At 38.3% G+C, this 27,605-nt stretch overlaps 1 protein-coding gene across 2 annotated transcripts in view; it reads left to right on the forward strand.

The window, feature by feature from the left end:
* Positions 1-26,434, forward strand: part of DSC3 (desmocollin 3) — a 51,904-nt gene extending 25,470 nt beyond the window's left edge. Inside the window, exons 8-17 of one of the 2 annotated variants that reach the window (XM_086372272.1) lie at positions 22-156; positions 535-720; positions 6,810-7,069; positions 7,179-7,321; positions 8,975-9,199; positions 11,774-11,998; positions 15,149-15,270; positions 23,823-24,080; positions 25,997-26,039; positions 26,122-26,434. In XM_086372272.1, the coding sequence (XP_086228398.1) occupies positions 22-156; positions 535-720; positions 6,810-7,069; positions 7,179-7,321; positions 8,975-9,199; positions 11,774-11,998; positions 15,149-15,270; positions 23,823-24,080; positions 25,997-26,023 (1,581 nt within the window). In that variant the 3' untranslated portion in view covers positions 26,024-26,039; positions 26,122-26,434. The remainder of the gene's footprint in view (positions 1-21; positions 157-534; positions 721-6,809; positions 7,070-7,178; positions 7,322-8,974; positions 9,200-11,773; positions 11,999-15,148; positions 15,271-23,822; positions 24,081-25,996; positions 26,040-26,121) is intronic. The other variant, XM_086372271.1, reaches the window with a different exon arrangement.
* The last annotated feature ends 1,171 nt before the right edge of the window (positions 26,435-27,605 follow it).

The raw sequence follows: 27,605 nt of genomic DNA on the forward strand, positions 1-27,605 counted from the left end.
ACATACTTCCTTTGTTTTCAGGTTGCAGACAAATACTCATTGATAATGAAAGTACAAGATATGGATGGCCAGTTTTTTGGATTGATGAGTACAGCGACTTGCATCATAACAGTAAAAGATTCAAATGACAATTTGCCCACTTTCAGACAGAATGCCGTAAGTAGATAATATCAAAATTGATCTCTATTGCTGTTTTTAATTTAATTGGAATTAAAGTATTTATCATCCTTCGAAGTATCTATGCTTATTTTATCAATAAAATGAAACATATGGCATATAAATCTATTTATTCATATTGGTATTTATATTATCTTTCTTTTGTTAAAGGCTATGGTATTAGTCTTCATTTGTATCAAAGTTCTACGTTCATGTAAAAGTAACTCTTAATAAAACAATGCTTTCATGATTCATGTTTTGAAATAATCTAGGCAAAACCTTTAAGAACAAGTACTTTTGGAGTGAAAGACGTGTTTTACTTTCTTTGTAGAAGTTTCCCTTATAAGATAAAGTTTTAATGAGTTCTCTCTGTTTCAGTATGAAGCATCAGTCGAGGAAAACACGGTCAATGTGGAAATTCTAAGAATACCCGTAGAAGATAAGGATTTGATTAACACTGCCAATTGGAGAGCCAATTTTACTATTTTAAAGGGCAATGAAAATGGACATTTCAAAATCACTACAGACAAAGCAACTAATGAAGGTGTTTTGTCTGTTGTAAAGGTACAGTAAATAATGAGTAATTGACAATTTGGCAAGTTTTTTTTTCTTTTGCTTTTATTTTTTTAAATTAATTTATTTTAATTGGAGGTTAATTACTTTACAATATTGTGATGGTTTTTGCCATACATTCACATGAATCAGCCATGGGTGTACATGTGTTCCCCCATCCTGAACCCCCTGCCACCTCCCTCCCTGTCCCATTCCTCAGGGTCATCCCATTGCACCAGCCCTGAGTGCCCTGTCTCATGCATCAAACCTAGATGGCGATCTATTTCATATATAATAATATACATGTTTCAATGTTATTCTCTCAAATCATCCCACCCTTGCCTTCTCCCAGAGTCCAAAAGTCTGTTCTTTACATCTGTGTCTCTTTTGCTGTCTCACATATAGGGTTATCGTTACCATTTTTCTAAATTCCATATATATATTTATTAATATACTGTATTGGTGTTTTTCTTTCTGACTTACTTCGCTCTGTATAATAGGCTCCAGTTTCATCCACCTCATTAGAACTGATTCAAATGCATTCTTTTTAATAGTTGAGTAATGTTCCATTGTGTATATGTACCACAGCATTCTTATCCATTCATCTGCTGATGGACATCTAGGTTGCTTCCATGTCCTGGCTATTGTAAACAGTGCTGCGATGAACATTGGGGTACACGTGTCTCTTTCAATTCTGGTTTCCTCGGTGTGTATGCTCAGGAGTGGGATTGCTGGGTCATATGGCAGTTCTATTTGTTTTAAGGAATCTCCACACTGTTCTCCATAGTGGCTGTTCAGTTCAGCTCAGTTCAGTCGCTCAGTCATGGCCGACTCTTTGCAACCCCATGAATCTCAGCACGCCAGGCCTCCCTGTCCATCACCATCTCCCAGAGTTCACTCAAACTCATGTCCATCAAGTTGGTGATGCCATCCAGCCATCTCATCCTCTGTCGTCCCCTTCTCCTCCTGCCCCCAATCCCTCCCAGCATCAGAGTCTTTTCCAATGCATAGTGGCTGTACTAGTTTGCATTCCCACCAACAGTGTAAGAGGGTTCCTTTTTCTCCACACGCTCTCCAACATTTATTGTTTATAGACTTTTTGATAGCAGCCATTCTGACCGGCGTGAGATGGTACCTCATTGTGGTTTTGATTTGCATTTCTCTGATAATGAGTGATGTTGAGCATCTTTTCATGTGTTTGTTAGCCATCTGTATGTCTTCTTCTTTGGCCCATTTTTTGATTGGGTTGCTTATTTTTCTGGAATTGAGCTTCAGGAGTTGCTTGTATATTTCTGAGATTAATTCTTTGTCAGTTGCTTCATTTGCTATTTTCTCCCATTCTGAAGGCTGTCTCTTCACCTTGCTTATAGTTTCCTTCATTGTGCAGAAGCTTTTAATTTTAATTAGGTCCCATTTGTTTATTTTTGCTTTTATTTCCATTACTCTGGGATGTGGTCATAGAGGATCCTGCTATGATTTACATCAGAGAGTGTTTTGTCTATGTTTTCCGCTAGGAGTTTTATAGTTTCTGGTCTTATATTTAGATCTTTGATTCATTTTGAGTTTATTTTTGTGTATGGTGTTAGAAAGTGTTCTAGTTTCATTCTTTACAAGTGGTTGACCAGTTTTCCCAGCAACACTTGTTAAAGAGATTGTCTTTTCTCCATTGTGCATTCTTGCCTCTTTTGTCAAAGATAAGGTGTCCATAGGTGCATGGGTTTATCTCTGGGTTTTCTATTTTGTTCCATTGATCTATATTTATGTCTTTGTGCCAGTACCATACTGTCTTGATGACTGTAGCCTTGTAGTAGAGCCTGAAGTCAGGAAGGTTGTTTCCTCCAGTTCCATGCTTCTTTCTCAAGATTGCTTTGGCTATTCGAGGGTTTTTTTTTGTATTTTCATACAAATTGTGAAATTATTTGTTCTAGTTCTTTGAAAAATACCGTTGGTAGCTTGATAGGGATTGCATTGAATCTATAGATTGCTTTGGGTAGTATACTCATTTTCACTATATTGATTCTTCCAATCCATGAACATGGTATATTTCTCCATCTATTTGTGTCATCTCTGATTTCTTTCATCAATGTTTTATAGTTTTCTATATGTAGGTCTTTTGTTTCTTTAGGTAGCTTCATTCCTATTTTATTCATTTCATTGCAATGGTGAATGCAATTGTTTCCTTAATTTCTCTTTCTGTTTTCTCATTATTAGTGTATAGGAATGCAAGGGATTTCTCTGTGTTGATTTTATATCCTGCAACTTTACTATATTCATTGATTAGCTCTAGTAATTTTCTGGTGGAGTCTTTAGGGTTTTCTATGTGGAGGATCATGTCATCTGCAAACAGTGAGAGTTTTACTTCTTCTTTTCCAATCTGGATTCCTTTTATTTCTTTTTCTTCTCTGATTGCTGTGGCTAAAACTTCCAAAACTATGTTGAATAGTAGTGGTGAGAGTGGGCATCCTTGTCTTGTTCCTGACTTTAGGGGAAATGCTTTCAATTTTTCACCATTAAGGATAATGTTTGCTATGGGTTTATCATATATGGCTTTTAGTATGTTGAGGTATGTTCCTTCTATGCCTGCTTTCTGAGGGTTTTTTTAAATATCATAAATGGATGTTGAATTTTGTCAAAAGCTTTTTCTGCATCTATTGAGATAATCATATGGTTTTTATCTTTCAATTTGTTAATGTGGTATATCACATTGATTTGTGAATATTGAAGAGGCAAGTTAAGTTTTAATCAATTAGTGGTTTAATCAATTAAATGGTTTCAGATTATACACTATACAAGTTGTAAGAGAACTTAATCTATTTAGTCAAGCAGTTCTGCTTTCATGCTGTCTTTCTTGTATAATTTTGTTATCAGTTATTAGGCACCTACTTATGCTTGAACATTCTCAATTATTAAGGATCTCCACATCTCCACTGGCAGCTTATTCCATGTCTGGAGAGCTCTGATCCTCAGAAGGTCTTATTTATACTGTGTCTAAATTATTCTCTCTGTAACCCATGTCTTGGACCAGGTTTTATATCTAACGCTTTACAGAACAGGTGTAATGCTTTGAAAAGGCTTTTATGTCCTTTGAGACTTACCTTGTCTAGGATAAATATTTCCAATTCCTTTAACAATAGTTAAATGATATAATTTATTAGCTCATATTGTTCTCACTCTTTCTCTTTTGAATATAAGCCTGAGTGTAGTTGATCTTTTTAAAAGGTGATGTCGAGGATGAGATATAGTATTACCTCAAACTGCACTGAGTAAATATATTCTTTGTTCTATATATTGTACTGTTGGTTCCACTACTACATTCTAGGATCCATGTTATGAGGGCAGAAAAGGGTCTTTCTCGAAAGACCCTTGGTTTTGTGTTGACCCAGAACAAGAAAGAAAATTGTCTTGTAGTTTACAGCACTTACCATGTGCGCTAATGTTAAATGTCATTCTGAGAATTGTACAGAAGAGAAAACTTAGTCTCAGATACATTAAGAAGCCTACACAAAGTGACACAGCTTGGATGTAGTAGAGACAAAATCTGAGCCTATGTTTCTTTGACTCCAACTTGTTGTTGTTCATTGGCTAAGTTGTGTCTGACTCTTTGTGACACCATGAACTACATGCCAGGTTTCCCTGTCCTTCACTGTCTCCTGGAGTTGACTCAAACTCATGTCCATTGAGTCAGTGATGCCATCCAACCATCTCATCCTCTGTCACCCCCTTCTACTGCTTGGTCATATTTTTCCCAGCTGTATTATAGTTGTTTTTAATAATATATTTAATACTAATATTCACTGTTATTCTTTCAATTTTGTGACTTTTTTCCCTTGGTCATTTTAACATAGAGCATCTTTAGTTCCATCTTCACATTACATTTTCTGGGGAGTTGTTAGCATCTTAGTGCAGGTAAGGGATATTATGGAATATTTTTGGACATTTTTTTCAATTGATGAAACAAAAAGATACCCTGCGGTTGAGGAGAATTCATAATTCTTCAATAATCATTATTTCATCTCACCAGATTTCTAATATTGGAGACTTTAATCCACTAAGGCAATATCTAGCTTGAGCCTTAAAAATTACATAAACAAACTCTAAGGCTTATAGCAAGTGACTCTAGATCAAACAAACTGCACTTTCTCCAGGGCAGCAGCTGTTTTCTAAATTTCTATCCATTTCTCATCACCAGCAGATGCTCTAACTCTCAGCATGACCATAGCAATACGTGTAATTTGTGAGATAGTGTTCATTAGCAACAAATAAACAGATATCAATCCTTTTTCTCTCTTGGTGATACATTTTCTGGGCTTTTAATAAAAGAGTCAAAAAGAGTTTCACATGCATTTTGCAGATTCTAACATTCAGAAATTTTTTTGACTTCTTATTGGATTAGTATTAGTATGCTTCCCAGTTAGCGCTAGTGGTAAAGAACCCACCTGCCAATCCAGGAGATGTAAAAGACAGATAAGCCTGGTGGGCTATGGTCCATAGTGTCGCAGAGAGTTGGATATGACCGAAGCAACAAAGCACAACACATTAGTATCTCAACTTGATAATACTCAGATGTGGAGAAAGGTTTAAATGAAAAATTTTGCTCTTCAGTTTTTATTTTGTTTAATATTTAGCAAGTGGTTATTTAATAAGCAGAAGAAGAATCAAAGAAAAATTGTTCTAACATAGAGAACAAACATGATTGCCAAGGGGGAGGAGGAGAAGAGAAAGATGGACTGGGAGTTTGAGGTTAGTAGGTGCAAACTATTACATATAGAATGGATAAACAACAAGGTCTTACTGTATAAAACAGGGAATAATATTCAACATTCTGAGATAAACCATTATGGAAAAGAATGTAAAAAACAATGTATATGTATAACTGAATCACTATCTGTATAGCAGAAATTAATACAACACTATAAATCAGCTATACTTCAATAAAAAAGAAAAGTGCTTTAGTTTTTCAGTACAGTAAAATAGTGTTTTCTAGATTTAGCTTGATTTTCTGTATAAAAATCAGCTGTAATTAAAGAATTGGCTCAAAAGATTTCACAGGCTGGTGAATCAATTAAGCAGAATTATAGTGGTGTTGTTAGGAATATGGACTCAAACCAGACTACATGGCTTCAAACTCTAGCGCAAATGGGTTTCTTTTGGCCATGGGAAAGCCAATTTATCTCCTCTTCTCTTTTTCCTGCTTTGTAAAATGGGGATGATGATAATAATAGTACCAATTAGCACATATGTTTTTCTTGGGTGTATGCATGCTAAGTTGCTTTAGTTGTGTTTGACTCTTTGCCACCCTATGGAACATAAAGTGGGTTGCCATGCCCTCTTCCAGGGGATCTTTCCAACACAGGGATTGAACCTGTGTCTCTTATATCTCCTGCATTGGCAAGCGAGTTCTTTACTCCAAGCACCACCTCCTCTGCATTTTCACTGTGAGAATTTCTTTGGATAAACTACAAGTGATAGCAAAGTATAATTCTCGAATTGTCAAAGATGAAATTTTCATGCAAGTAGATGATGAGCAGGGGTAAAAGTTTTATTCAACAAAGAAGGAACTGGCAAAAAGCCAAAGAAGATTTCTAAGAAGAAATGAGAACCTGTGTGGATTTTGATAGAAGGAAAAGCTTAAATAAAGATTGCTCAGTTGCATGCCTTACAGGACAATTCAAACATGCATTTGAAATGTGGTTTCTATCAGAGATAAAATCACTGCACCATCTCAGTTTCAGGTCAACATCTAATTTTATAAGAGCCCTTTTCAGTGGAAAATATTAATAGTAAGTTGAACATTCTCCATGAGTCAGATGACCCTTAAGTTCGTCCTGTTTTTGTATTATCTTCAGGTTCAGAATATTTTCCTTTTGTAAGAATGAGCTATAGAAATATTTTAGGAATTGGATTCCACAATTTTAAGGCCTCTTTTGCTAAAATCATAGTGAAAAATTACCTCTCTCTTTAGTGAAGGATGAAAGTCAATATTGGCTAAATGGGAGCACAGAATTTATGCAGCACTGTTCATAGTGACAAAAGTTCACTTATTTGAAATACCTAATGTATTTTACACTGATGTTGATATACTTGTCTTTTTTTTTTGAAAGCCACTGGATTATGAAGAAAGCCATCAAGTGGTCCTGGAAATTGGAGTGGCCAATGAAGCTCCATTTACTAGAGATGTTGCACTCAGGATGACAACCATGAACAGAGCTGTGGTCACAGTTCATGTGAAGGATCAGGATGAAGGGCCTGAATGCAGCCCTGAAGTCCAGTATATACGGATTAAAGAAAACTCCGCAGTGGGTTCAAAGATCAGTGGCTATAAGGCATATGACCCTGAAACTAAAAGTTCCAGTGGTTTAAGGTACAAAGAAATCTATAACCACATACTTACAATGTATTTGTAATGATTGAGACACTAATATATCAATACATTTTATAGTGCTAAAATCATTTTTATTTTTTATTAACAGGTACAAAATATTGCATGATCCTAAAGAGTGGATCACCATTAATGAAGGTTCGGGCTCAGTAGAGACTTACAAAACTTTGGACAGGGAGGTTATAACTCCCAAAAATGATTTGTATAATATTACAGTCCTGGCAATAGATCAAGGTAAAACACGAGTTTTCATCTGGGATGTTATAGAAGAGTTAGAGAATAAACTGCAGTTATTTCTGGGCAGAATTACTCTTGTGCTATATGTGTGTGTGTGTGTGCTCAGTCTTATCCTACTCTTGGGACGCTATGGACTATAGCTAGCCAGGCTCCTCTGTCCGTGGGATTTTCCAGGCAAGAATACTGGAGTGGGTTGCCATTTCCTTCTCCAGGGGATCTTCCTGACCCCAGGATCGAACCCGAGTCTCTTGTGTCTCCTGTATTGGCAGGTGGGTTCTTTACTTCTGCGCCACCTGAGAAACCCATATTCTTGTGTTGAAAGTGAGGTCTTAGTCGCTCAGTCGTGTCCTACTCTTTGTGACCCCATGGACTGTAGCCTGCCAGGCTCCTCTATCCATGGGATTCTCCAGGCAAGAATACTGGAGTGTATAGCCATTCCCTTCTCCAGGGGATCTTCTCAAGCCAGGTATCAAACCCAGGTCTCTTGCATTGCAGGCAGATTCTTCACCATCAGAGCCACCAAGTAGACAGAATTCTTAGAAATTACTTTAAAGATTGTTTCTATTTATCTTAACCATAAAACAAGGTGAAACTGCTTGGTGGCATGAAACCATGCCTTCTTTATCTTTATGTCCCTAGCATGGCAACATCTTACAAGCTTATAGATCTCTGTGTCAGAGGGCAAGATGAAACTCAAGTCTAGGACTAGATGAAATGGTCTCACCAGACTCTTCTAGATCTCTTTATGTCTTTTTAAATTAAATCATTAAATAGCTCAGCTGACTATAGAGTTAAAATGATTTTTTCTTTACATTCTGTTCCTTAAGGAAACCCAGAATTTCTCAACCCTGGCTAACTATGAAAATAATTGGCGATGTTTAAAAGTAATTTCAAGGTATAGACACTACCTGAGACCAACTGAATTAAGAATCCCTGATCTAGGAGCCTGGACATCATATATATATATATATATTTTTTTTAAATCTGCCTAGATGGTTAAAATATGTACCAGGATTAGAAAAGTTTTTCTATGGTCACTTTACTCTTTCTGACATCTGTACCAAAAGGAACCCAAGGAACTAGAGAGTTTGAAATTCAGACATTTATTTTTATTTTTTGGTAAAAATTCTGGTTAAAGGTTTATGGGCAGTTATATCTGATACTATCAACAGCACAGTAGTCATTTTAGATGCTCTACAGGTTTCATTTATCCATCTACCTTCTTCTTTGCCATTTTCTCTAATTATCAGTTTATTTATTTAAAAAAACCCAGGAGCTTCCCTGGTGGCTCAGTGTTTAAAAAAAAAAAAAATCTGCCTGCCAATGCAGGGTACTGGTCTGGGAAGATCCCACATGCTGTGGGACAACTAGGTCTGTGTGCCACAACTATTGAGCCCATGTACCCCAGAGTCTGTGCTCTGCAGCCAGAGAATCCATTGTGATGAGAAGCCCGTGCAGTGCAATTAGAGGGTGATCTCGGCTTGCCACAACTAGTGAAAGCCCACGTGCAAGCAATGAAGACCTGGCACAGCCAAAAATAAATAAATAAAATTAAAAAAATTAAAAAGTCCATGCATATTTAGAATCTAGCTGATTTTTTTTTCCCTTAAAAAACTGTGAACTACACTCAACTTTTTTCTTTCTTCCTAGATGGTAGATCATGTACTGGAACCCTCGCAGTTAGCATTGAAGATGTGAATGATAACCCACCAGAAATACTTCAAGATTATCTAGTTATTTGCAAAGGAAACATGGACTATGTTGACATTTCGGCTATTGATCATGACAGTTCCATCAACGGTGCTCCATTTTACTTCAGCTTGGCAAACACTCCTCCAGAAATCAACAGACTATGGACGATCACCAGAGTTAATGGTATTTTATGAAAAATAATGATTTGTATGCTCTGAAATAACTGAGGATGGATTTACTGCTTTATTCACATGAAGCATAATGTAAAATGGATTCTCATGAACAGATTTTAGAAGGCTAACTTTAACTTTTGCAAATACTGTATGGGGCCTGTGTTATATATTGTATTAATACATAAAATTTAAAAAAACTCATAATTTTTATGAAGGCAATATTTGCATTTACAACGAAGACAAAAATCTTTGTTAAACTATGGGGCAACTTTGGAGAAGGCAATGGCAACCCACTCCAGTACTTTTGCCTGGAGAATCCCATGGACGGAGGAGCCTGGTAGGCTGCAGTCCATGGGGTCACTAAGAGTAGGACATGACTGAGCAATTTCACTTTCACGCAGTGGGGAAGGAAATGGCAACCCACTCCAGTGTTCTTGCCTGGAGAATCCCAGGGATGGGGGATCCTGGTGGGCTGCCGTCTGTGGGGTCGCACAGAGTTGGGCACGACTGAAATGACTAAGCTTAGCAGGGGCAACTTATTATTAAAACAAATTGATTTTGCTGTGTTTTTGAAGTCACTACAGTAAGATGAAGAAAAAACAGAAGATGGGCACCTTAAATTTTAGTGAAAAAACTCTGGAAATGAGTTATCTGGGTATATGGAAAAAGCACTCTGTGATGTTCTGGAAGGAAACATGGTAGGCTATGGACAGAGGCCAGCCACTGAAGCCTGCAGCGCAACCTCATACAATGGTAGTTTCTAGAGGCTGCAATTTTCTATGTTACAGCCATAGATCACTACTGTTTTGTTACTATGCTATGCTCTTTCATGCAATTTGACTGTTGCATATGCTGTTCCTTCTGCCTAGAATACCTCCTTCCCACTTCTTTGTTGTTGTTGATTAGTCGCTGAGTCATGTCTGATTCTTTTGTGACCCCATGGACTGCAGTTCGCCAGGATCCTTTGTCCATGGAATTTTCCAAGCAAGAAAACTGGTGTGGGTTGCATTTCCTTCTCCAGAGGATCCTCCTGAGAAGGAAGGATTGAATCTGCATCTGCTGCTTTGGCAGGCGGATTCTTTACCACTGAGCCATCAGGGAAGCCCGCCCACTTCTAGCTTGGTATTAATTCATAATATTTATGGAGAACCTAATATTGACCTATTTTGTCTACATATAATCTTCATGTTGTATTATTATCTGTTTACATTTCTACTCTATTACATGACTTCCTCAGAACATTCCTAACCCATCTGTGTATTTCCAGCACCTAGTCCAGTGCTTAGTAGATACTAACTCCTTAATAAATGTTTGATAAACAAATATACATAAAAGAAGGAAAATACCAGGACAATAAGTAAGCATTGGTGTTTAGAAGGTTTTAGTAGGAATGCCGAGAGCTTGGCAGGAGGAAGGATGGAATCTGGTGGTGAAGGGCCTTCTCTACCAGCCAGACTGACCTTTGAGAGTGTGCATGCAAGGCAGTGCTGTATTGGATTTATGTCTTTAAAGAAGTGACAGGTATAACAATTAGAAGGTAATCTGAAGAGGACAGAGTTGAATGGCAAGGAAAGTCAGAGGCTGCTGCACTAATATGAATGAATGAGACATGGGTATGGCTCAGCTTGCGGTCTTGAGGGACGAGAGGGATTTGAAAGGTTTTACTTACAGCACAATATAATCCTGCAAAAGTTCCAAATAACCCTCAGTGGTAATTCACATTCCTCTGGGGAGCTTTGGGTCTGAGGTACAGCCAGAAATCTTTGAAGTTCTTACTAGCTCTAACAGTGCATTTAAGAAACACTTAAACATTACAGATCACTTCCAGGAGGTACATTGTGGTATTTTGTCATTTCATTTATTACAAAACCCAAAATATTGTCGTTGCCATTGAAAGTGTGTGGAGCTTTTGGCCAGTTGATAATATGGATCATTGAAATAAGGTAACAAGATCATGGGGGAAATATCACAGTTTGTATAAATTTGTGTTGTTAGGATATAACTATATCCATGTTGATGTGAGCCTACCTAGCCTGGGGGATGTTCATTAGCTTTCTGGTATTGAGATTACTTCCAGAGGGAAGGCGTTATTAACCAAGGGTCTGTTGTGTTTTGAAACACTGTCTTATACCTAAAGACAGTGGACAGGTACGAGGAGGTAAATAAATAAGAGAATATCAACATAGGACATCTGTTACGTGTAACTGTTGGTGTTAATTTTTTATGAGTATCGTAAGCTGCTACTTTAGAGAAATGCTTAGAGTGTATGTCAAGAGCCAATCTAGCATCATTAGCTTGTTGATAAGGGAAGAGATAAGGGGATGTTAAATATTGCTGAAATGCTACTGGGTCACTGCAATGCCAAGTTATTTCTTTAAGCCTCTCTTTGAAAAAGTTACAGTGGGTGACATATATACGGTGATATTAATGCTTGAAAAGGTTGAAGATCGTCATCTTTTTTCATCCATTTTCATGTGCAGGTGGTTCTTCGAGAATGATATCTTTAAAAAATAGAAGTGGTAAAACAAATTTTAAAGGAGGAATCCACATTCATTAAAAATATAATTCCTTTATTTTCTTTCAGATACAGCTGCCCGTCTTGCATATCAGAAAAATGCCCAATTTCAAGAATATTTCATTCCTGTTGCTGTAAAAGACAGAGCAGGGCTATCTGCAACAAAAACCTTGAGAGTGAACCTCTGTGATTGTACTAACCCCGTTCAATGCCGGGCTGCTGCACGGAGTGCGGACGTGATACTTGGCAAATGGGCGATCCTTGCCATACTTCTGGGCATAGCACTACTTTTCTGTAAGTCCCTTTACTTACCCAATGTTAACATAAAAGACAAATATGAGTGCAAGGAAAGGTCTTTAAAAACAAATCTTGACCAACCATCCATCAGACATGAGTCCCCTTTACAAATTCTTTTTGTGTTATTTTCTGAGTTCTGATTGCCTCTTTCTGTGAGAGGTAGCAAGATCCTTTTGGAGATCAGAGACTTCATACTGGGACAGAACTGTTGAAAATTCCTTAGATCGTGCCAAACCCGTCATGGTGTAGCTTTTATTTCTTGGTCCTCGTATTACCCCTTTTAAGGTCAAATCAAACAATCTAAAAACTTCTGCCACATGCAAGTCCACCAAAAGCCACTTGCATTTTACATCATTTCGTTTCAGTTACGGATTTCAGGGAGATGTTCAAATCACAGCAGTATTTCTTCTTAGGTGTACCCTGCCAGCTTTATTAAATTCTGTTAACCTCCTTCTCACCAGTTGTGTAGTTTCCAATGGTGCCATGCTTTTTTCTTGTCTTTTCATTTCCATCCAATCCTTCAGCCTATTTTAGCTGTTGTTCCTTTATTCTGTGATAGGACTAGTGGTTAAGAGTAAGACTCTGGAACCAGACTGTCTGGTTTTGGACTTTGGCTGCATTATTTTTAAGCCATGTTATATGGGGCAAGTTACTTTTTACTGTGCTTCAGTTTCCTCCTCTGTAAAGGGGATGACTGTAGTAGCTTATTTTCTTATTTATTTAAAAAAAAGTTTTATTTATCTATTTATTTATGGCTGTGCTGGGCATTCGTTGCTGCATGCTTGGGGATTTTTCTCAAGTTGCAGTGAGTGAGGGCTGCTCTCTAGTTCAGAGCCCAGCTTTCTCATTGCGTGTATTCTCTTGTTGTGGGGCATGGGCTCTAGGGCATGGGCTTCAGTAGTTGTGGTGTGTGGGCTCAGTAGTTGGCACTCACGGGCTCTAGAGCATGGGCTCAGTAATTGTGGCTCATGGGCCTAGTTGTCCCACAGCATGTGGGATCTTCCTGGACCAGGGTTTGAACCCATGTCTTCTGCATGGGCAGGTGGATTCTTTACCACTGAGCCACCAGGAAAGCCCTATAATAGCTATTTTATGGGAGTAACACTGAAGATTCACTGAGTTAATGCATATGAAGAGCTTAAAACAGTGCATGGTACATTTTAAATGTGTTCATTGTTTTTCATCAACTCAACAAAATAAGTACTAATATATGTTGAAAAAGAGAAAGTGAAAGTCACTCAGTTGTGTCTGACTCTTTGCGACCCCATATACAGTCCATGGAATTCTCCAGGCCAGAATCCTGGAGTGGGTAGCCTTTCCCTTCTCCTTACTAGCTGAGCCTCAAGGGAAGCCCAAGAATACTGGAGTGGGTAGCCTATCCCTTCTCTAGGGGATCTTCCTGACCTGGAGTCGCCTGCATTGGAGGCAGATTCTTTACCAACTGAGCTATCAGGGAAGCCCAGTATATGCTGAGTGCCTACTATATACTGGAAGTGTCTAGGTGCTTGGGTTTCATCAATGGACAAAGCAGATGAAAATTAACAAACCCAAAACAAAGTCTTCCTTGTGACAGTAAAGTGATAAATAAACACCCTGGAGGGAAAAGTAGAGCCAAATAATTAGGGTCTATAGTGGGGTAGAGTGTGTATGGGTGAGGGTGAGGTTGGATGTTAGTGATGGTCATTTTCAATAGGTGGTTGGGCCAGCCTAAGTGAGAAGGTTATCCTTGATGATTTTTGAAAGAGGTGAAAGAATCAGCCAAGAGCTTTGGGTCAGAGGGTAAAGTCAGTTCAGAGGCCCTAAGGTGAGGGAATGCTTGGAGAAATCAAGGAAGGCAAGGAGCTTGAAGTGGTTTGAGAGTAGGGGATGAGGGAAGAGGAGTAAGAAATGGAGCCAGAAAAGTAACAAGGGGCCACAATGTAACCGGTTGGTCCACTTTCCATTTCCTCCTCCAGGGGATCTTCCGGCCCAAAGAATTAAACCTGGGTCTCCTACATTGCAGGTGGATTCTTTTCCGTCTAAACTACCAGGGGAAGCCCCTATAAAGGGCCAGATAGTATATATTTTAAACTTTGCAGGCCATCTGGTTTCAGTTGTAACCAATCACATCTGCTCTTGTAGTGAGAGAGCAGCCATAGAAAATACTTAAACCACTGGCATGACTGTGTTCCATTAGAACTTGATTTATGGACATTGAAATTTGAATTTCATATAGTGTTCACCTGTAATAAACTATTATTCTTTTGAATTTTTTCAGTCATTTAAAAATATAAAAACCACAGCTCATGAGTGATACACAGCATGGTGGGCTGGATTCAGGGCTGTAGGTTTGCAGTCCTTGGTATGAGGGCTTATTGAACCTTGTGAAGAATTGTGGTTGCTGTTGCTATTAGTTTTACTATCACATATTCTAGCTTCATACAATTATGAGGTAGAATGAGAATTCTGAATATGCAAGGTACAAAGTAAGTTTAATTAAGATACCTGGGGAGATAACTCTATTCTGGGGTGGGCAGTGGTAGGGGGAGAAGTCTGTTTTGTTATATTTTCACATTGGCAAACCATTCTTTTGTGAGTCAGTAAATCTCTTTAATTGGAGAAGGCAATGGCACCCCACTCCAATACTCTTTCCTGGAAAATCCCATGGATGGAGGAGCCTAGAAGGCTGCAGTCTATGGGGTTGCTGAGAGTCGGACATGACTGAGTGACTTCACTTTCACTTCTCACTTTCATGCATTGGAGAAGGAAATGGCAACCCACTCTAGTGTTCTTGCCTGGAGAATCCCAGGGACGGAGAAGCCGGGTGGGCTGCTGTCTATGGGATCGCACAGAGTTGGACACGACTGAAGTGACTTAGTAGTAGTAGTAGTAAATCTCTTTAAAGTCTTTGTCTAAATAAATATAATTAATTAAAAAAAATTCATGATTTGAAATACTTAAATGGTGGGTGGAATTCAAACTCTTAAAGAGGGCTGTAATCAAAATATAAATATAATTACTTTAAATTTTAATAGTAAGCCAAATCATGGCCTATTACTTTAGATGTTCGGTGTCTTATTTTCTTCTTGTGTATCTTAGGTAATAAGAAATAAAAGATGAGTATTTTATTCTGCTCATGTTAAACTTTTGTTTTTGTTTTTAACTCAGCTATATTGCTAACTTTAGTATGTGGAATTGTTAGTGCCAGAAATAAAAAAGCTTTTCCAGACGATTTGGCCCAGCAAAATCTAATTATATCAAACACAGAAGCACCTGGAGATGATAAGGTGGTAAGTGATTTTTTTTTAAAAAACGGATATTTATGTCTGAGTATTTTCCATAATTTCTTTAATTCATCTTTATGAAGTTACTACAAAATTTAGGAGTTAATTTATATTCTTAATTTGGTCAGATTTTGTAGGCGTAAATTTATCTGCCAATATTCAAAGACTTATGTAGTGGCATTTATTAAACATCTTACACCAGATATATTGTTTTAGTTATCTTTTTTCCATCCTCTCATGTTATGATTTACTACTACTGCTTTGATGTTGTGAATTTACTATAAGAGCAATCTTTTTGACTGCTCTCTACAATGTATTTTCAGATATTATTTGTTTGTTTCACTCTTTGACCATTTATAATAGGAAAAACTTGCTGAGAACTCTCAAGATAAACTAAGAAAATATAAAAAAGATATATGTGTTTTAAAAAATGTATGTGTGGGGGGGATGGGGTTAGTTTGGAAGATGACTGTCACTATTTTTTCTTACATATCTCTGCAGTGCTTGGGCCTAAGCTTCTCTTTTTGGGGAAATATATAAGAGTTCTTATAAGGCATATTCTTCCCTCAAAAAGATTTCACTTTATGAAAAATTGAATCCACTCTTGTGGGAAAACTAAATAGGAGCATGACAGTAAACAGCACCTGTTTGGTAGGGTACAGGTGGAGTTCAAAGATATTGGTGCTGCAAAGTATATTCATGATTTCTGGATCAAACCAGAGATCGCCTTTCTAGGCCTGGTGGAAGATTCACAGATTAGTCTGTAACTTAAAGAATAGGGAGGGTTTGAAAGTGAAGACATGAACAACAGCCTAATGAATGAAAAAAGGAGATGGCAAAGTTTAGGGATTATTCAACAAATAGTACACAAATTGATTTAAAATGGAAGAAATGATGTTCTGGAATAGAGATTTGACACTTGGATTAGGTTCTGGAGGAAGAGGATGTAATAAAAAAGCAGTGGGAGATGAGACTTTTATATGCCACACTAAAGGGTTTTAGATTTATTCTCTTGATAAGGGAGAGCTAGTCATGGCTTTTCTGCATGAAGGTGGCATAATGTAAGTAGTGTGATGCTGAACTGGTATGCTGACCAACAAGATCAGGAAGACATAGGACTGGGGAGGATAAATAATTGGGATCTTTTGGTAGTTTCAGCATGAGCTAGATAACTCTTCTAGAATAATGATTACGGGAAAATTGAAATATGGATGAATAAGAAATATTTTAAATGTATAAATAAGATTGTTGACCACCAACCATGGTGCAGTGGTAAAGAATCCGCCTGCCAAAGCAGGAGATGAAGGAGATGTGGGTTTGATCCCTGGGTCAGGAAGATCCCTAGAAGAAGAAATAGTAATCCACTCCAGTATTCTTGCCTGGAAAATCTTATGGACAGAGGAGCCTGGCAGGCCTGAGTCGATGGGGTTGCAGTCGTTTAGTCGTGTCCGACTCTTGTAACCCCATGGACTTTACAGTCCTTGGAATTCTCCAGGTCAGGATGTTGGAATGGGTAGCCTTTCCCTTCTCCAGGGGATCTTCCCAACCCAGGGACTGAACCCAGGTCTCCCACATTGCAGGCAGATTCTTTACCAACTGAGCCACCAAGGAAGCCCAAGAATACTGGAATGGGTAGGCTATCTCTTCTCCAGGGGATCTTCCCAACCCAGGAGTTGAACTGGTGTCTCCTGCATCGCAGGCAGATTCTTTATCAGCTGAGCTACCAGGGAAGCCCAGAGAGTATAAGTCAAGGACTAGGGACTAAATCTATTTTATAAATGGAGAAATATTACAGGGTATCTCATGCAGGCATGTCAAACATAGATGAGTTATGATTTTGTCTGACGGTGGAAAGGAAGTGAAAGAAAAACAGTTGATAAGAAATATCTATATTCACCCTGAGATGTAGAAAAGGCCTGATATAAAGTCACTGTCCCTGGCTTATAGCTTCTGTCACATTGACTCTACTTTTTATTTTGTTATTTAAAAGTAAACAATCTTGAGTGCTCAGTCATGTCTGACTCTTTGTGACTCCATCAACTCTAGCTTGCCGTGCTTTTCTGTCCATGGGATTTTCCAGGCAAGAATACTGGAGTGGGTTGCCATTTCCTCCTCTAGGGATCTTCCTAACCCAGGGATCAAACCCACATCTCCTGCATGTCCTGCATTGGCAGACAGATTCTTTTACCATTACACCATGGTTGGTGGTAAACAATCTTATTTATACATTTAAAATATTTCTTATCCCTATTTTACTCATAGTAACTTCTTATTTTATGTCTAGGAATGGAATGACTGAGTTGCACTCACTGTTTTTTCTTTGCCATTTGATGCTGGAGTTGGTGGCGTTGATTAGCTGCTCCACTATAACATACTCACACCTATTTACCTGTTCTCTGTTACTAGCACTTCTCAAAAGGACTTGAAATTATTAATTTTATACCAGTGTATAATTTTAGGCATATTTTTACAAAATGCAACCAACCATATTTCACGGTTTGTATGTAAACTTATTTTAATGCAATGAGTAAAGGTGGGAACTTCAGATCTGAGTTTAAGTCAAAGGCATTCACATGGGGTTACGAGTTGGGTGAAATATCAAAACTGAAAAAGTAAATCTGAAAATCCTTGATGTGGAGAAGGAGTTGCTGATGCCCCATGAGAACAAACTTCAGGGAGGTCCTTGGAGGTGGGTGGGAAGGAACCAAGATCAGAGAGAATGTGAAATGGCACTGTGGGTTCAGGTTTGATTTTAGTTTATTTCCAGTTCCCCTTCACTAGCTTCAAAATATGATCTCTGAACATGTACTTATAATGATTAAATCATGCTATCAAGAGGATTTGATAATAAGAATTTTTTTTTTTGGTAATAGAATTTTACTGTAGCAACAACCTAAGCGGAAAATGTAGGGTAGCAGTGCCACCAAATGGCTACTTTTCAGTTCTCTTTACTTGTATTTTTTTCCTTAGGCAGTGAAATAAGATATATGGATCTATTTCAGATTCAGTAAATCATCTGAACTTGAAAATTCTTGCTTTGATAGAGACTTTGCCTATTAAATATAAAACATAAATTGGTAAGAAGATGACATAATGGTACCTATTTATACTGGGGGTGTTGTCATGAAAGTGAAGGTTTACAATTTGGACTGATACACCAAGATTATGATTTGCTATAACTCAAATTCTCCCCAATGACCTGGAGGGTTGATGTGCAGTTCCACCATTAAGTTAATGTTTAATCAAATCTTTTCCATTTTCAAACATTGTCTTGACTCTGACTCCCCCTAGATCCTTCCGTATTTCTTTTTCTTTGAAACTGATTTTTTTGAGAGAAAGATTTTTACTCAATTTCTCCAAGACTATAGTCCTGTTCACTCAGCACTCTGGAAATTTTCCTGACAAGGATCACCACTGGCCACTTTTTTACTTGACTCTCATGGGTGCTTACTTTATTTGAGCCAGTTCTTACCCTACTTGGATTTTTTCTGCAACATTGACCTTACCCTAATCCTCTCTTAGCTTCAGAGTCATGCCTGTTTAGTTCTATATTATCTCAGTGGTTATTCCAGATCAATTCTGTCACAGCTCTAATTCCTTTATCCACCCCTTAAAACATGATTTTTCTTGTCATTCTATTCTTAGCTTGTTTTCTTTCAGTCTGCAGTTTTCTCTGGATGAGATCACTTACTCCCATGGTTTCAGCTCCTGCTACATGGAAATGACTCCCAGAATTATACTTTAGCTCAGGTCTCTCACCTGAGCTCCAGACCACATTCTCATATACTCATCTTGGATAACCACAGGTTTCTCAAGTTTACCATGTCCAAAACTGACTTGCTCACCCTCCTCTCACCCACAAGTGCATCCTTCATTTCTGTGAATTATGCTGTCTGTCTAGCTGCACAAGCAGGACACGTAGGAATAACTCCTGACCTTCCCTGTGCTGCCTCATCCATCTAACCACCAGTAAGCTTTCTATGGAGTCCATCCTCTTCTTTGAATTGTCACTGTTTCTACTTTGGTTTCTATCCTTGTCATTTTTCACCTAGAATTATTCTTGACTTCTCTGATATCCATGACACTAAACTTGTCTCCTTCATATTGTCTTTCACATTGTTGTCTAATATTATTTAGAAAAAATATGTCACTTGGGACTTCCAAGTGGTCTAGTGGCTAAGACTCCACACTCCCAATGCAGGGAGTCCAGGTTGGATCCCTGGTTAGGTAACTAGATCCTGCATGCTGCAAGGAGTTCACGTGCTGCAATTAAAGATCCCACATGCCAAAACAAAGATTCCTTTTGCCGCAACTAAGACCTAGTGCTGCAAAAACAAAAGCAAAAAGTCCCCTGCCTGTTATTAATTCCCTATTTTGAGTCCCCATAGTCTTCAAACTCTGACAAAACGTGGCCCACTGGAGAAGAGAATGGCAAACCACTTCAGTATTCTTGCCTTGAGAACCCCATGAACAGTATGAAAAGGCAAAAAGATAGGATACTGAAGGAGGAACTCCCCAGGTCAGTAGGTGTCCAATATGCTACTGGAGATCAGTGGAGAAATAACTCCAGAAAGAATAGAGACAGGGCCAAAGCAAAAACAACACCCAATTGTGGATGTGACTGGTGAGGGAAGTAAAGTCCAATACTATAAAGAGCAATATTGCATAGGAACCTGGAATGTCAGGTCCATGAATCAAGGCAAATTGGAAGTGGTCAAACAGGAGATGGCAACAGTGAACATCGACATTTCAGGAATCAGTGAACTAAAATGGACTGGAATGGGTGAATTTAACTCAGATGACCATTATACCTGCTACTGTGGGCAGGAATCCCTTAAAAGAAACAGAGTAGCCATCATAGTCAACAAAAGAGTTTGAAATGCAGTACTTGGATGCAATCTCAAAAGCGACAGGATGATCTCTGTTCCTTTCCAAGGCAAACCATTCAATATCATGGTAATCCAAGTCTCTGCACTGACCAATAATGCTGAAGAAGCTGAAGTTGAATGGTTCTATGAAGACCTACAAGACCTTCTGGAACTAACATCCCCAAAAGATGTCCTTTCCATTATAGGAGGCTGGAATGCAAAAGTCGGAAGTCAAGAAACACCTGGCTGCTGCTGCTGCTAAGTCACTTCAGTCGTGTCCGACTCTGTGCAATCCCATAGACAGCAGCCCACCAGGTTCCCCCATCCCTGGGAGTCTCTAGGCAAGAACACTGGAGTGGGTTGCCATTTCCTTCTCCAATGCACGAAAGTGAAGAGTGAAAGTGAAGTCGCTCAGCTGGGTCCGACTCTTAGCGGCCCCATGGATTGCAGCCCACCAGGCTCCTCTGTCCATGGGATTCTCCAGGCAAGAGTACTGGAGTGGGGTGCCATTGCCTTCTCCGAAACACTTGGAGTAACAGGCAAAGTTGGCTTTGAAGTCCAGAATGAAGCAGGGCAAAGGCTAACAGAGTTTTGCCAAGAGAATGCACTGTTCATAGCGAACACCCTCTTCCGACAACACAAGAGAAAACTCTACACATGGACATCACCAGATGGTCAATACTGAAATCAGATTGATTATATACTTTGCAGCCAAAGATGGAGAAGCTCTATACAGTCGGCAGAAACAAGAATAGGAGCTGACTGTGGCTCAGATCATGAACTCGTTATTGCCAAATTCAGACCTAAATTGAAGAAAGTAGGGAAAACCACTAGAACATTCAGGTATGACCTAAATCAAATCCCTTACAACTATACAGTGGAAGTGACAAATAAATTCAAGTGATTAGATCTGATAGACAGACTGCCTGAAGAACTATGGATGGAGCTTCATGACATTGTACAGGAGGCAGTGATCAAGACCATCCCCAAGAAAAAGAAATGCAAAAAGACAAAATGGTTGTCTGAGGAGGCTTTACAAACAGCTATGAAAAGAAGAGATGCAAAAGGCTAAGGAGAAAAGGAAAGATATATCCATTTGAATGCAGAGTTCCAAAGAATAGCAAGGAGAGATAAGAAAGCCTTCCTTAGTGATCAATGCAAAGAAATAGAGGAAAACAATAGAATGGAAAAGACTAGAGATCTCTTCAAGAAAATTAGAGATATCAAGGGAACATTTTATACAAACATGGGCACAATAAAGGACAGAAATGGTATGGACCTAACAGAAGCAGAAGATATTAACAAGAGGTGGCAAGAATACACAGAAGAACTGTACAAAAAAGATCTTCACGACCCAGATAATCACGATGGTGTGATCACTCATCTAGAGCCAGACATCCTGGAATGTGAAGTCAAGTGGGCCTTAGAAAGCATCACTATGAACAAAGCTAGTGGAGGTGATGGAATTCCAGTTGAGCTCTTTCAAATCCTGAAAGATGATGCTGTGAAAGTGCTGCACTAAATATGCCAGCAAATTTGGAAAACTCAGCAGTGGCCACAGGACTGGAGAAGGTCAGTTTTCATTCCAATCCCAAAGAAAGGCAATGCCAAAGAATGCTCAAACTACCACACGATTGCACTCATCTCATACGCTAGTAAAGTAATGCTTAAAATTCTCCAAGCCAGGCTTCAATAGTACATGAACCGTGAACTTTCCAGATGTTTAAGCTGGATTTAGAAAAGGCAGAGGAACCAGAGATCAAATTGCAAACATCCATTGGATCATCGAAAAAACAAGAGAGTTCCAGAAAAACATCTACTTCTCCTTTATTGACTATGCCAAAGCCTTTGACTGTGTGGATCACAACAAACTGTGGAAAACTCTGAAAGAGATGGGAATACCAGACCACCTAACCTGCCTCCTGAGAAATCTGTATGCAGGTCAGGAAGCAACAGTTAGAACTGGACATGGAACAACAGACTGGTTCCAAATAGAAAAAGGAGTACGTTAAGGCTATATATTGTCATCCTGCTTATTTAACTTATATGCATAGTACATCATGAGAAATGCTGGACTGAATCAAGCCCAAGTTGGAATCAAGATTGCCTGGAGAAATATCAATAACCTCAGATATGCAGATGACATCACCCTTATGGCAGAAAGCAGAGAAGAACTATAGAGCCTCTTGATGAAAGTGAAAGAGGAGAGTGAAAGAGTTGGCTTAAAACTCTACATTCAGAAAACTAAGATCATGGCATCTTGTTCCATCACTTTATGGCAAATAGATGGGGAAACACTGGAAACAATGACAGACTAATTTTTGGGGGCTCCAAAATCACTGCAGATGGTGACTGCAGCCATGAAATTAAAAGACACTTGCTCCTTGGCAGAAAAGTTATGACCAACCTAGACAGCATATTAAAAAGCAGAGACATTACTTTGCCAACAAAAGTCTGACTAGTCAAAGCTGTGGTTTTTCCAGTAGTCATATATGGATGTGAGAGTTGAACTATAAGGAAAGTTGAGTGCCAAAGAATTGATGCTTTTGAACTGTGGTGTTGGAGAAGACTCTTGAGTGTCCCTTGGACAGTCCATCCTAAAAGAAATCACTCCTGAATATTCATCGTAAGAACTGATGTTGAAGCTGAAACTCCAATACTTTGGCCACCTGATGCAAAGAGCTGACTCATTTGAAAAGACCCTGATCCTGGGAAAGATTGAGGGCAGGAGGAGAAGGGGATGACAGAGGATGAGATGGTTGGATGGCATCACCAACTTAATGGACATGAGTTTGAGTAAACTCTGGGAGTTGGTGATGGACAGGGAAGCCTGGTGTGCTGCAGTCCACGGGGTCACAAAGAGTCAGACACGACTGAGCAATTGAACTGAACTGATAGTCTTCAAGATTTTCTAAAAAATTTTAGCATAGCCTTTTATGACCTCTCCAGCTTCTCTCTGTCTCTCTAAACATCTGTGGTAACCATTCTCAACAGGCTATAATTGAGAACCCTCGAGGAAGTCTATTTGTGTTTGCATCTAGATCTTCTTGCAGATAATGTATTCTCCCATTTCCAATAGGAGTCCCTCGGCTTGGAGTTTCCCCAGTATGTCCCACTTAGTTTCTCTGAGCTTGAATTTTCATACTCTTCCTCTGTCCCTCTAGCATTCTGTGTTCACGTATGTGGTGGTGTAGTAACTAAATCATGTCCGACTCTTGCGACCCCATGGTCTGTAGCCCACCAGGCTCCTCTGTCCATGGGATTTCCCAGGCAGGAATACTGTAGTGGGTTGCCATTTCCTTCTCCAAGAAATATTCTCAGCTGAGGGATTGAACCTGGGTGCCCTGCATTGTAGGAAGTCTCTCGATTGCACAAAGATTCTTTACCAACCGAGCCACCAGGGAAGCCCTCTGATGTGTTCACCTATACATCATGGTAATCATTTTCCTAGAGTAATTGTCTGTTTTTCTGTTTCATTGGAGTAAGAGCTCATTGGGGCCACTGAGGGACCATGTCTCTATTTTTGCATCCTGACTGGGCACACAATTGAAAATGATGAATGTCTGTTGAATGAATGAATAAATGAATAAAAAATTTAGAAGTAAACAAGCTTTCTCCTTTGCCTCCTTTTGACTTTACTTTGAATCCATTTTCAACGGATATGAATTGTCTTCTTTTATTTTTTTTCAGTGTTCTGCCAATGGGTTTATGACCCAGACAGCCAACAACGCTAACCAGGGCTTTTGTGGCACTATGGGATCTGGAGTCAAAAACGGAGGGCAGGAAAGCATTGAAATGGTGAAAGGAGGACAGCAGACGCTGGAGTCGTGCCGCGGGGCTGGGCATCATCACACCCTGGACTCCTGCAGAGGAGGCACTGTTGAGGTGGAGAATTCCAGATACACTTACTCCGAGTGGCAAAATTTCACTCAACCCCGTCTTGGTGAAGTGAGTTTCCCTGAGCATTCTGTCTCTACAATTTAAATGTCCCAGTGGAGAACTTTAGGAAATTGAGATTAACATCTATTTTCAGAAACTTCTTTTTTGTATTCTCCAATGTATCTTTTCTCTCTCACTCTCTGGCTATTTTTGCCCCTGCTCTATGATTTTATTTCATTACTTAAGTTAAAAGATTTTATTTCATCTGTCACATTTGTCTTAATTTCTAAAATCTCATGAAAATTGGAGGAGTCTACTCTTCCTCACTAAAGTTACATTTCACTTTTAGGTGTGTGTTTATCTCACAAACTCTTTTCATATAGAAAAATAGAGGGGGAAATCTCATTCTTCACAATTACAAAAATCCCCAAGTCAATTCTGCATCTCTCTGTGAAAGCAAAGCATCTGTACAGAATTCTAGAATGAAAATGAAATAATATGATCTGTCTGAACCGTTTTTTTTTTTCATGTAAAAGCACCATGCAAATTAGCCAGGATCCTCTGTCCATGGGATTCCCCAGGCAAGAATATTGGAGTGGGTTGCCATTCCCTTCCCCAGGGTATCTTCCCGACCCAGGGATCGAACCCTGGTCTCCTACATCACAGGCAGATTCTTTACCATCTGAGCTACCAGAGAAGCCCATAATGAGCTATGCACCATGCAAACGTTTAGTGGTTGCTAATCAGAGGAAAGCAAGGATGTAAAAGATATGAAGTTCAGTAAGGGATTTTCAGTCATGGCAGCACCTCAGAATTCACTGGGGAGCTTTTAAACAGTGCTAATGCTGTGCTTCACATTGAATGATTCTGATTTAATTGGTTTGGCTTTTCTTTCTTTTTTATTTCTAATCTCCTCTAAGATTCAAATGTGCAACCTGAGTAGAGAGCCACTGGATTAAGTATTCTTTCTGGTATTGAGTTAATCTCGTTTCTGTTTCTAGACAGCCAGTAACCATATGAGATCAGGTTGACTGAGGAGGAGCAAATCTTAAGAAACACTCTTAGAGGTGTTCTCCAATGTATATGTCTATAATGGGATGTGATGCTAAAACGGTCATAAAGAGACACTTGCTAACATAAGCCAGGGAAGTATGTGCTGGTTTTGAGAAGGGACAGGTACACTGGTGAGAAAGGGAGGGAGTTCATGAGTCTGACAAGTTCACAGACAGACTAGTGACAGCCAGCCAGGAAAAATATGGCTGATTACTTGGTCTCTATTCTGGCCCACTTTTTACAGTGTAGGTTATCTTGATTATCTTTAAATTTCACTGAAAATTTGTGCATCTTTTTATCTTGCTGTGTTTTGGCTCTCTTGGAAACTTGATTCTGAAGACAGTGTTGTAATCCTTACCCACATTATTTCTGCATAAAATAGCAATTTTAGTTGATGTTGATTGAACATTTACTATGTGCTGGCTGTTTAATAAGAGTGTTTTTCATGCATTATTATTTTGTCATTTAATTATGATCCAGTGAGATAGTCATTCTCTGTATTCTTATTTTAGAAATCAGGAAACTGAGGCTTAAAGATGTTCAGTAACTTGCTCAAATTCATATAGCTAGTTGACAAACTAAGCTATAACTCCAGATCAGGACTGTTTAACTATTCAAGCTCAAATTCCAAATAACTATGCATATTATCACCATTTTGTGGTGATATAAAATTTAGGGATAAGAATTTAATCTTAAATTTTTAAGATTTAAAATTTATTAAATTAAGCCTTAATTTAATAATAATTTAATTGTGCTTAATAATTAAATGAAATATTAATTCATATTTTAAATATTACATTAGTAATTTAAATATACTTCAATATAACGTGCATACCTTTTTTTAATTTGTATGGGTTACTAGAAATGTAGAATGTACTGACTTTGTGGTATGGCTGTGATATAGACCAACCATGTGCATTTTTTGTATGTAGGAATCCATTAGAGGACACACTGGTTAAAAATTAAACATAAAAGGTAAATAAAAATAAATTTTATGTTTATCGGTTTCAGTGTGTTTGAAACAATATTACAATCCCTTTTTTTGTTTCTTTTACAGAAATTGCATCTGTGTAATCAGGACGAAGAGCACATGCCATCACAAGATTACGTCCTTACGTACAACTATGAAGGAAGAGGGTCTCCAGCCGGTTCTGTGGGTTGCTGCAGTGAAAAGCAGGAAGAAGACGGCCTTGACTTTTTAAATAATTTGGAAGCCAAATTTACTGCCTTAGCAGAAACATGCACAAAGAGATAATGTTACAGTGCTACAATTAGATACGTCTTTGTCAGACATCATCTTTCTAAAAGAGATATTGTAAAATTCAATTTATTTCTATATATCTAGCAATATATAGATATTATGAATATTTATGAATTTTTCTAAATTTTTAAAATTATGCTATCTACTGATTTGTACTTTCAAGCAATTCGCCACTGATTTTTTTAGGAAGTTAAAAATGTTAGAACAGATTTTCCCTCTTTTATTACTGAGTAAATAGTCAACCAGGAAATCTCATGCTATAGCATTGGATTTAAGGTCTATAAAGGACCATCTCTCATTTACAAATATGTTTTCAGTAAATGCATTGGTTAAATATTAGTCCAACAGTAGAAACTTGTACTTGAATGAATATAGTAGAACAGCTTTCTGGACTAGAAATTCCATTTTTGCTCCACGGACCTTTCCCTGAGATTCAGGACTACTCTTGGTAACTTGTCAGTAATGAAAATTTTACTGAGAAAAAGTTGCTTTTCTCCTCTTGAGAATTGTACTTTCATATTTTCATTTGCATGTTTAGCACATGTGGCTCTTTATTTTTCTACTGACAGTAGTCATTTGCAATTAGAGTACCTTATTTTTAGATGGACTGTGATTATGCCATAGAGTCAATCTGAAGAAACACTCCCTTTGTAGTTATGGTAGCAATGAGTATTAACAGGCATTTCTATTTACTACTATTTTCAAATAAAATACATTGTTCCTTATTAAAGCAGGTAAATACTACACAGTGCTAGAAAGAATCAAACAAATATAGGGAAGGAAACTTAAACCTTAGGTGCAATTTAACATCTTCCAAGATGTTGCTTAAATTAGTGCTTCTCAAATTCATTCATGTGCTAGAACCTCTGGAAAGCCTTGTAAAATTCCCCAAGGCAAGGATGTTTAAACTTTAAATAATTAGCATCTACTCTTATGATAAACCTAATATCACATTATTGTATACTTACTTCAAATTGGGGCTGGTGCACTGGGACGACCCAGAGGGAGGGTATGGGGAGGGAGGAGGGAGGAGGGTTCAGGATGGGGAACACAGGTATACCTGTGGCGGATTCATTTCGATATTTGGCAAAACTAATACAATATTGTAAAGTTTAAAAATAAAATAAAATTTAAAAAAATAGACAACAAATAATAGGTATCACCAGTTGAAAAAAATTTTGAAAGAAAATACTTAAGGTTAAATTAATTTAAAAATTTTGCAACTCTGAAGAACTGGGACCTACTCCCCACCCCGACTCTTGCCAAAAAAAAGAAAAAAT

This window comes from Bos grunniens, chromosome 24 (genome assembly GCF_055505025.1).
Source record: "Bos grunniens cultivar Pamir isolate PY7600 chromosome 24, Bosgru_T2T1.0, whole genome shotgun sequence".
NCBI classification, from domain to species: domain Eukaryota; kingdom Metazoa; phylum Chordata; class Mammalia; order Artiodactyla; family Bovidae; genus Bos; species Bos grunniens.